This window comes from Gavia stellata, chromosome 7 (genome assembly GCF_030936135.1).
Source record: "Gavia stellata isolate bGavSte3 chromosome 7, bGavSte3.hap2, whole genome shotgun sequence".
In the NCBI taxonomy this organism is placed as follows: domain Eukaryota; kingdom Metazoa; phylum Chordata; class Aves; order Gaviiformes; family Gaviidae; genus Gavia; species Gavia stellata.
This window is the reverse complement of record NC_082600.1, coordinates 40,061,123-40,072,620: the sequence shown is the minus strand read 5'-3', so window position 1 is coordinate 40,072,620 and position 11,498 is coordinate 40,061,123. Positions and strand designations below refer to the sequence as shown.

Here is an 11,498-nt window from a genome sequence, read left to right as displayed (position 1 = left end):
TCCTGTGGGGAGTTAGAAAACAAACATGGTTTTGTCACTTGCACAGTGGAAACGGAGACACAAACTTTGCACAAACCAACATACAATCGCATATGAATCTTAAAGAGTTCAGAATGCAGGAAAACTTTTAAAAAGTTAATCTTCCAAAGCCTTACGGAAGAATGAAATTTCAACTAGGTGGCTTCTGTTGAGCAGATCTGGAATAGGTATGAGCACTACATGAATGGCTTCACAACAGGTGTTTGCTGAGTATCTGAAAGAAGGTATTAATCTGTTAACTGGCCACATTAAAATCCATCTCCTGAAGGCAACACACCAAAAGCCTTAATATTAAAAAAATAAATAGAAAGATCCATCAATTCTCTTTGCCTCTTAAAAAAAGCCTTTCTTTTTCCCCTGTCTGCTGTTTGCTAATCTAATTCCAGGCAGTTACATATTCTCTGGAATTTTTACGAAATCGATGAATTCCTATCATGACTATTACCAGCAATGGATGTTGTCATTATCTTGCCCTGAAGAGAGTGAAAGAGACTGTTCAGAGCCAGGGTTAACATATTGAAAGTTGCTTCAGTCAAGTTTAAAAAAAGCCACCTATGTATTTTGGTTTTCAGTCATTTGTTTATCTCAAGGCTTCAGTACAAGAAAAAACCCTCGTGCAACTAATATCAAATGGGGGCCTATTTTCAAACAAATTCCTCTTTCTAAAATGAAGCAATATTCCTAGTGATACAGGAAATCCTGTAATTACCTGAAGGGAAGGACACAGAAGAAAACCTTAACTAAAACACCTTCAATTCAAAACTTAGACATTTTCTTCATTCCTGACAGCAACATCACCAGACTGCTGAAGAAGGTTCACATACTGTACTACGTTTTCAGATATGCAGGAGATGAATTCAACTATGCTATAATGTGCACATATGATAAACTACATGGAACAGCAAAATTATTTCAATGGTGGCAGATCCAGAACTGTCATTTATACCAAGATTAAATGGGACTGCATATGCATAAACCAAATAGTAATATGCCACTGTACGATGCACAGTACTTGGAGTACAAGTTTGCATAGTATATGATGTAAGCAAGGTCCCAGTATAATTCACTGGGAGCAGTATCTAGAATTGACTAGCTACCAGGCACACCCACTTACCCTTTCATGGCTAGATGGCATACAGTGACTTGAGTCGGAATACCACTATTTCTTAGGTAGCTGTTTCTTCCTCTGTTTTTTCTCATCCCATAGAATTTCACTCTTACACTAGGTACATAATGCACAAGGTTTCTCTGATGTCAGAGAAATAATTACAGTAACCTCTGTGGTATATCAGAAGTCTCTTCTGGTTATGTTACATATAAAGAAGCAGAGGTGACTGGGAAGAAGATGGCTGCTCCCAAAAGCTAGGACTGTGCAGTTTCACCACAGAGTCCTACATAATTACAGGTCAGAAACAGGAAACAATCGCAACAGGTACATTTTTTTCTTACGGATTAAGAGAAGTGAGTCATAGGAACTGCAAGTCAAGAACAAACCAGTTTCCCTCGCACACTCCCATGATAGTTCTGAGTTACTTGTTTCCCTGAATACACACTTTTAAAAAAATACAATAAAACCTAGGATATGTAACACATGAATAATTCAACTTCACAGTTATAAATACTCAAATTACACTTACATAGAATATATAATCACAGAAAATAAAATTCAAGTCATAGAAAAGAATGAAGACTAAAGGGAAAGAAAAGGCAAGGTGGTAAGAGTGATACAAGTTTAGGGCTGTGCCTTCTATAAAAGCTCTTTAAAAGTTGAAGTCAAGTTTTTGTTGTTTTTTTTGTTTGTTTTGGTTTTTTGGGCATTTTGTTGTTACTGATTTTTCTTTTTAAATTGGATGGAATCAAAACCACCTTCAATCATCCATGAAGTAATCATGGACCTGCACCTCCCCCTACAAAACTCCAACAACTGTCTCTGCCAGAGAAGAGCCAATGAAACAACATAGCCAGCTCTGGGTGTAAAGCAGCAAAATAGCCATGGCTAGCTAAGGAAGGACAGATGGAAAGGTAGTATATTGGGGTCCACTTTAAAGCTAGACATGTTGTACAGATTTGAGGTACCACTGCCACCACAGTAGAGTGATGTAGTACAGGGATACTCAGGTGCTTTTCTATATATTTGTTATTTCACCATTTATTGTGAAGAGGATGCAGCAAATGCACTTGTACGAAATACAGAACATAGAACCAAACCCATGGCACAGCCCTTACCATCAACATGTATATGGAGAGGGAGGGGATTAATCCCAAAGGCAATTTAAATAATGGTATTTTATATACTTATATTTATATATATAAATAAATGTTCTCAGCAATCTCAGGGTTGTTTTTAGTGCATTGCTGTAAAAAAATTAGTGCAGTTCTCATTAATGTTTAGCTCATAAGGAATAAGAATCTATACATCTGTTCAGTCTCTTCTTGCCACACCTGAAACCTTTACACTGTTTCACCAAACTGAAGGTTTGTAGTCAATTTCTTTAAAATAAGGTGGATGAATTCCACGCACTCTGTGACAAGACATGGCAATTTTTGGCAAAACAATTAGAAAAATATGAGGTGCTCTGATCTTAGAACTGAAAAGTTTGTTGATTTAAAGCATTACGCAATGCATAAACAAAATTTATAAACAAAAAGATATGTCTCAACAAATCTATCCTTCATGCAAATGTTTCTTCAGCAGCTAACAACTTAAAAAATTTCTTACACTTGTTTATTTAGGGAAAGGGACTTAGACAAATCTGTGTTTCAAGTCCTTTCCTACAACTGGACCGAAGTTTCATGTCCTGGGAGCTGCTGCTTCTGGACCCTTCTCTCTTCTGAACCGTTGGAGAAGGGGAAGTTTCAGTCTCAAAGAGATTTACACTTCAGCCCCAAGTTCAAGGACTCCAGTTTCAACAACAGCAACATATTTATCTTCGATTTGAACCAGCAGGATGGTTTTATCTATGTGGGACCGACTACTTGGATCTCTGCTGCAAGGCACCCAGCGGTGAATCACCTGGGGAAAAAAGGTGTAACAAAACATAAGTTCCATATGGAAAGCTGGCATATCAAAGTTGTGGCTGATAATTCAAGATCCTTACAGGACAAAAGGAGCAATAATATAAGTGGTCTACTGACTTAGTTGCTCATTTTTCAGTGACAGCGTACCCACAGATAAGTTACTCATTGAAGTCTTGCTGGAGATCTGCAGCTTACCTGAGAACAGCCAGCCTTTGATTTGAATTTCAGCAGGAACAAACAACTTGACCCAAATCAGAACCAAACGGTCATGCAAAGTGAGTAACAATTAAAAAAAACTGTATACATACAGGTCTGGGATATTTTGATGCTCTAGCTGTAATAGTCTTAAAATACCAGTGTGTTCTGCAGCACATAATAGCACAGAACTGTAGTTTATCAGGAGTTAGGTGTAAGCTACTGTCTCCTCTAAGTCAAATCCCTTGCCCTAATTTTGTTCTCTACTCACTGTGAACTTAAGGTTGATATTTTAAATTAAATTATACAAAGATAATTTTAAATGAAAAAAATATTACGAAGAGGAAAGGTTTCAGAAACAGTGCCAAATACTACTGTCCCATACTCCCTTGGATCTACAGAATTCAGGTACTTTGATGTGCTGCTTCCAAGGGTCCCGCATGATACTGACTGTCATGCAGGCCCTTTTCCATGCAGGCCCTTGTATGACCATCCCTCTGCTCAGCTGCTTCCATAAAAATACACCCTTAACTTCTGGGTGCCCCAAAGGAACCACAAGGATGCTTCAGTAACATGATTTTCAGTATTGCCAGCTCCATAGAAATAGAATTATCTCAAATCTGACAGTTGTGGGAAAAGAACCCTAAATTCAAGACAACGTAAGGTAGAAAGCAAATAAAATTAATTTTTACAAAATCCAGGACAGTACAGTTTTTAAGAGTTCTAAAGACAGGGGGGGAGGAGGGGAAGGACAGAAAACCACAACTAATTTATGTCTTCCAAGATCAAATCCAAGAGACACCCTTAACCCTCACCATACCCAGCTGACAGCTGCCAATTTCTCTAACACTGGATGAAGAAGATTCAGCTTTGTCCACTGCATGAGATCTACACTGCATCCATGGGGAGAGCATTTCAGGCAGGAAAGCATGGCATCTTTAATTCTGCTTTGTTTGATGCAACAGCATGATATTTAAGTGGTCTGTTCAAGTCTGACTTCAAAGTCTGTCCAAATAAACTTTTTATGCTGCTGTATGAAGTGAGGCCAGGAATACTCTATCCCCAGGCACACAAAACATTTCCTAATAAAACCCAAGTACTACATCCTTGTTGTCCAACTTAAAACTGGTGCCTTTGAGATAGGTGAGGACTGACTTCAAAAGATATCAATATTGTGGCTCCTTAAAAACTGTGTATATGCACAAGTTGTACCAAGATTATAATTCACTGCAACCATCCCCCCACACTCAGTTTTACCATCTGCTCTGTCATGATTGGCATTGATTTGATGACCATAAGTGACTGATAACGTGCAAAATGATGTCACTAGATAGTCAAGAGGTGGTAAGAATCTCCTGAGGGGAAAAGGGTTCTTCTGCATGCCAGTGTCAGGTATCGTGGAAAGATAATATGCAGGGTATACCTTAATCTCAAAGTCCCGGAAAAAGTAGCTACAATGCAAAGAGGATTGCTAAATTTCATTTCCTTGAAGAAACTCTATGATGTTTTTGTGTATTATATATACTGTACTGTATGCGCAGCAAAATAAAAAGCAAAGTTAAGAAAAATGCTGTTTTCTATGTAGTAGAAAAGTTTTAAACACTGAGATGATGTAGTGGTCAGAAATTCGCCTTTAGATGTCACCTGTAATATCATCCTTAAATGAGTATTAACTAAGGGTCATATCATCAGCATCGGGTCTAACACAACCTACTCCTCACAACACATTCTGATACTTTATACAATTCAGGAAAGCAGATACAGAACACCCCTCTCAGTGCAATGACTCCCAAACTTTTGTCGTAATTCAATTCCTGAATCCCTATCCTATACACCCATGCACAAAACCCAGGAACAATGCGTTTGTCTCTTTTCATCTATTTTCTTTCTTCTTATCTTTTACCATTCTCTTCCAATCCTTCCTTTGCTTACTTCTGCTTTTGACTACTGCTTCCTTCTCCTTGATACGCAACAGGAAAATCTATATGCCACTCAGAATGTGGCCATTATTCTTGGTACATAGGTAGTACCAGGACATGCATTTTTCTGAAGCTGAACTTCATACCAAGAGCATTGACGTAAGGCTTTGGCTGGTAAACTGCGTCATGAGCAGCATCTCAGCAAGTAAGAATCATTTCTGCCTGTTTGCAGAAAGGATCACAGCTGCAGGATCAGAAAGGGAAGACGGTCCCCAAGAGCTAATGGCTTTACTGATACTAGTATGTTTAACCACAGGCAGTGGAAACTATGTCATCAAGTTAAAGCCTCTCCTCCTAATCACACACAGGATAATCTAATGCTTTTTTTCTTTCTTCTTAGGTTAAAAGATGCTCTTCTAAAAAAACATGCCAGTATGCTGCACCAAAAATAGATGAGAAGCGTTCAGAACACTAGTTTACTTCGACCTTCAAATCCTCTTGTTTTAATCTTTCTGTAACATCAATCACCGTACATGTCAGCATGCTGCAATTTGCAAAACACACTCATGAACTCCTGAAAAAAATTGTCCAATGATACCAGGCAACAGGACGTGTTTCAATATAACCTTTTACATTCACCATCTTTACGACATTCTTGATCTGCAATAGCTAACATGGAAATTCCAAATGTATAACATCTAAACCCAACATAACTATGAATGTTTATAACAGCATTCTACTCCGAGGTGTTTCCTAGAAGGTAACCCTACTATCTTAAGATCAGACCGTCAACTATGGTACAATTATTCATGGAAGGAATTCTTTTCCAGGGCCCTTCCTTCACATATATATAACATCAAGGTAGATTTGGCATACACTGTGTTATCAACATACTGCCATTTCTTACCTGAAATTTGCACATACATCCACAGTGGCATGGATGTGCACTTTCAGACAGCAAAATCCAGCCCCTGACTCTGATTTATAAATAACATCTCCAACTGAGGTAAGCAGTCAATCAAAGCAAATTCTTATAAACTGTCAGAACTGACATACTCCAAATGAAAATAAAGTTGTATTGATCAATCAATACAGACACAATGTCAGTGACTCTTCTCTTTTACTATTTATCACTGAAAGAATACTCACCAGAGCATCTTTATAGACACAAAGGTCTAAAAAACATATGCCTCAGTAAAAAACAAAAAGCCTCAAAGATAGAGCCAGGTTTTTTTCCTCCTAAAGAGAGCCTAAATTGGGAAATAAGTTTTCTAACTAATGCAGTGAATTTTTATAAAATGCAGATATAACACCCCTACAGAAAAGCGAGAGGGACTTTCAAGTCACAGGCTTTCGCAAGTTTTAGTTACAGCATATTCCTTCTTAAAGGAAAGTAAACACCTATCATGTACCTATTATATAATAAAGACATCTAAAGACAATCTTACTTGGCTCTATTTTCATCAGAGTAATTTAAAAACAAATACTGTTCACCATTCAATTAAGGACTCGGTAAATTGACCTTCTGTATTTGATCAAGGATTGACAGTTTAAGGAAAGGAAAATGAAGGTTGGGCAAATGAGCACAATGCCTGAAAGTTCATGACAAGAGCTGGAAGACGACAAGGAAGAAGAGGTGGTTGACAACATTTGAATCATCATCCTGCATCTTTTGGATACAGTTGCAGAAATATCCCTCTGTGTCAAATTAGGATTCTAGACCTGCTCTTCCAGCAATAGTGCCTTGGGAGGACAGCTGCTGATCCACATGTATCTTTGGCCTTGACATCTAGGCAGACTGCCATAGAATCAAGACTAAAATTAGCTTGTCAACTTCTAAGCAAAACTTACATGGCCTTCCATGCCTTCCTGAGGACTCCAGTCTTTCCAGCTGTTTCTTCCAGCTTTTAGCCGTATCACCTCATCTGGCCACTGCAGCTCTTTCCTTTTTGACACGTTGATCCCTTCCAGTACTTGACTGGGATCCATTAACTGTAAGTAGGAATTGAGTTTTGACTGTTAGTTCAGCCAAAATTTAAAAGAAACAGATAAACTGTAACATTTTTGCATACTTCCAGAGAACTGACTTAAACCCACAGAAATCGATTTCTGACCGATTTCAATGTTGGAAACTCAAGCTTCAGGCTAGGAAAAAGCCTGCGCAGCACAGAATTTGGAAATTAGGCTGTGGTTTCAGACACAGCTGACAATATACCAGTTCACTGCTGTCTGAAGCAGCAGCTCTAGTTCCCTTTCTCACCCCCTTCTTTCAGTTGTTACACTGGCTCATGGCAGGGTCTGATGAGCTGGCACAACATAGGCATTGGCAGCACATGGTCCAGTAGCAGGGAAGAGCTAAGTGATGACAAGCTGTTAGAACTGGCTCATCACTTCTTACAGAATATCTTAATAAACATGGTCTTGGAGAACTTACCGTTAGGCTGAAGAGCTACTTATCTACGAGCATGGCTACCCACCCTGTGTTTTGAAGTAAAGTGGCCTTTCCACAGGGGCAGCAGGAGAAAACTCCTGTAAACTTCGTTTTATTTAAGGACAGAGAGAACCGCATAACGTCCACTACCCAAGGGCACATGCCAACATTGCCTGTATCCACCTCACATAGAACAATTAAGCAGTTTCATAAAAGGGCCCTTGCCTGCAAGCAAAGGCTACTAAGCACAGACCTGCAAAATTAGTTAACTTTGCCCACTATGATGCAGTTTACCACATTTACTAAGGACTACTTTAAAATGAGGTGATATCAGCAATGAAATCACATCTGTTATGGTCTATCCTACAGACCATACACTCCTTGGTGTTTCCCACTAATATACTGCCAAAGACATGTATGTGGGGCTAATAAAAGCTAGAAGAGCAAGAATACAAATTTCTGAATTTTCACGAAACAAGTAAGGCTGCCATGATTAACTTAATCAATGGTGTGCTGTTTGCTGCTCAGTAAACTCAGACTTGGGGCAATAACCAAAGAATAAACACATATGAAAGTGAAAGTGAGTATTTTTACACTTACTTTTGTAGAAAATCTGCTCGGTTTAAGAGAAAAAAAAGCTAGCTGCTTTCTGCCCTGCAGATGAAGCTGATTAGCTTTACATATTATAATGAATAAAGGCAAACTAAGTATGAAGCAGAACTGAGTTCAGCTGACATTCTCAAAGCTGCACTAGAGAAAAACATGTAAGTAATGTAAATACAGATGTCTAAGCATGTAGGAAGGCTGGTTGTGCAGAACACCTTTTCCTCACATTAGTTCTCCAAACGTAACCGCACAATAGTTGTATACTGAGACATTCCAGACTGTGTGTCTACATAAAGTAGTGATTTCAACAACATACAAGGTAACACTAACAAAAGCACGTGGAAGCATAGGTTAACTTGTTCTTCCGGACTATTCACCTGGATTCTGTAAATAACGTCATCCTTTTTGGCTTGCATTTGATTTGCAGGGCTTGCATTACCACCTGACTGAGTTTCAGTTGCATTACTCCCTCCTTCTGTCCCTAGAAAGCCCACAAGGGCATGCTGTTTACAGGCTGGGATGCTTTGGCTGGAGCTGCTAGAAGAGGGCAGTCCATGCTGCGTGCTGACCCCAGTCTGGCCAGTAGGTTCCATTTGGTTCACCATAGATAGGCGGGACTGGATGGACGATGGGAGGTTACGAAGGGATATCTGACTGGTGGAAGAGCGCCGGCAAGGCACAAAGCCTGTTGCGGATGTGCGAAGAGATGAATGACGACTGCCGTAGCAATAAGATGAATGGCTAGCTACTGAGGCACGGGCAGGGGAATGTCTGACAAGGCTTGACTGCACAGAGTGAGAGCTGTGACTGGTGCCTGAAAGTAAAAGATACAGAATCAGGAGAGTTTGATAAAGCCTCCCAGACACATTAGACTTCTGACACACAAATGTTTTAGCACTTAGATACAAAACTGATTGAGTCTAATCAACAACTTCTGAGACAGCTGTATTGCAGATCATCTCTCTTGCATTTTATATAGCAGAGCATTTGAATACATTCCATTCACCTTATCTTAGAATTTCATATTCTGTTCAATTCACAATCCCTGCAAGACAAGTAGATGAAAAATGCTTCAGCCTTGCTCTTCCCACCTTAACAATTTGTATCTTAATATTAACACTTAAGTTTCCCATACTTAAGGCATTAAGGCAGGTAGAGATGTCTGTATTTCAATATTCTAAATATTCTTTCTTAATATGCTTGACTGGATGTTCAAAAATTGAGCCTGAAAATTCGTTAGAGCAAAAGCTGTTTTTAAACAAATGCAGAAAAATTTAATGCACTTAAGTGAAAAAACAGGAATTGCTGTTTATGAGCATTGGTATCATTGCTTTTCCTATACTAAGTACTTGTAGATACTTCTGCAGACAATATGACAGAAAAGATCCAATCCATAGAGATGTGTTACAAAAAGTTATCTATTTTGCCAGCGCAACTACACCCCTATTGCTCAAATCTCTGTTTGCATTGCATAAAACAGCACCGTAGTTTGAGATGAATCCAGCAGGTGTTAACACTACATAATCAAGTCACTTTTGTTTGCCTTTTCTTTTAACTTAGGCCTGACCCAAAGAGCTGAAAGGCCAGGTCTGGCTATAGGATTGTACTTTAATAAAATTGTTGCTTTGTTTTATTTTAACTTTACCCAGAGTGGAAGGATGAATTGGTGGATGAGCTGCAGGAAGAGTTGTGGGATGAGCTGCAACAGGAGGGTGCTGTACTGCTCCAGGTCCCTGCCCTGTAGTTGCATTCCCTCCTCCTTGAGACACGCTGCTCTGTGACTCATTGATAGTTGCATTGTTACTTGTGCAAGAAGCTCCACCTCCAGCATCTGAATCTTCAATATTTCCACCGCTATTGCAGCCAGCTCCACAACCTTTCCTAAGTCTGAAAACATAAGGCAATTGGCACATTAAGTCAGGCATCCTAATCATCAGGATTCTAAGAAATGCCTTATGATGACAAGCAAAAGGCTTTACTCAACACAATATACAGCATTTCCTAAAATCAGGTAAAACTTGACTTTATTTTCTCAGAATATGCTTTACAAGTATAAATACTGCTTTCTAAGAGATTGCAATTTTCTTCATGACAGCTATTCAAGACAGCTATTCAACTAACAGTTATTTATGATAAGCCAATGCTCATAGAAAATAGCTTTTGAAAAATCAAGCCACCTCTGAAGTACAATAAAGTGATAACATTCTAAACATAAAATGCTGATAGAACATCCTGGTTATTTTGTAACAGTTTAGTAAAATTTATGCTCCTTAACACACCAGTCCTACGTGTATTCTTATACTGCAAAATCTTTTGTCTATTCAGATGAGCAGGAAAAGAAAGTTTGTTGTTTTTTTGGTGTTTTTTTTTTCTTTTTAATGTATTTGGTTTCTTGTTACCTTCAGTAATGTACTCACAGTTGTTTGAAGCACATATTGCAATTATTTGAGTCACAAATTGTCATGTGAATTTTGAACATTCAGATGGTAGGCTAGCCAACATTTTCCAGCGTACATACAGGCTTTTCACCACATTGTTTGCATCAATAGACTTCAGATGGACAAAAAACACAGCACATTCCTCCTCTCTTCAATTCCTACTTTTATTATTCTTTTCCTTCTGTCACGCTCAACTACACTGAGTGCTCCTTTCCAATTTTGTTTGGCCCTGGGATCCAGAATCCCAAAGCATACACAGCTTGGATCTAAATACTGTTCGGTGTCATACTTTCACCTGTCATTCTATCCACGTGTAGGACAAGCAGATGGCAATATAAGACAAACACCACAGACTGTAGCAAGTGTGGCATATTCTGGGGTGAAGGAGCATATTCCGTTTTGATGTGTAGTAGATGTCTAAGTGTAAATATGACCATCAGAACAGCTACAGGACCATTCCAACTATGGCACCAGCTCCTGTGTGGGACACACATTTCTGAATGCCACACAGAGCTGCTACTGTTGCTTTTGGAGCTACAGTCATAAGGGGCTAGAAGTGCAGTAAAACTTCCCATGGCCTATAGCACAGCAAGAGTTTGTACTGGGTTACTGAGGGATCATGTGGAGGGAGGATCATATTATCACTCCAATTACACATTCTGGCTCTGACATACAGTGTACTTACAAGCACTCATGAAATTCTGAACAACAGCTAAAGCTTGAGTTACTACATATGAGCATACCCTAACAACATTAATAGTGGCACTTGCATGCTGAATGTTTGCCAGACCGGAACCCTACCAAATAGCCCTGATTCTGTAAGGACGGTATTATTGACTGCAAAAGTGATGG

At 39.0% G+C, this 11,498-nt stretch overlaps 1 protein-coding gene across 2 annotated transcripts in view; it reads right to left on the bottom strand.

Moving 5' to 3' along the window:
- Window positions 1–483: 483 nt before the first annotated feature.
- The window catches only part of PCNX1 (pecanex 1), a 90,898-nt gene continuing 79,883 nt past the window's right edge, over window positions 484–11,498 (bottom strand). For both annotated transcript variants that reach the window (XM_059819908.1, XM_059819909.1), the window contains 4 exons: window positions 9,892–10,095; window positions 8,586–9,024; window positions 7,023–7,163; window positions 484–3,052 (listed from right to left, as the gene is read on the bottom strand). In XM_059819908.1, coding sequence (XP_059675891.1) covers window positions 2,912–3,052; window positions 7,023–7,163; window positions 8,586–9,024; window positions 9,892–10,095 — 925 coding nt within the window. In that variant the 3' untranslated portion in view covers window positions 484–2,911. The remainder of the gene's footprint in view (window positions 3,053–7,022; window positions 7,164–8,585; window positions 9,025–9,891; window positions 10,096–11,498) is intronic.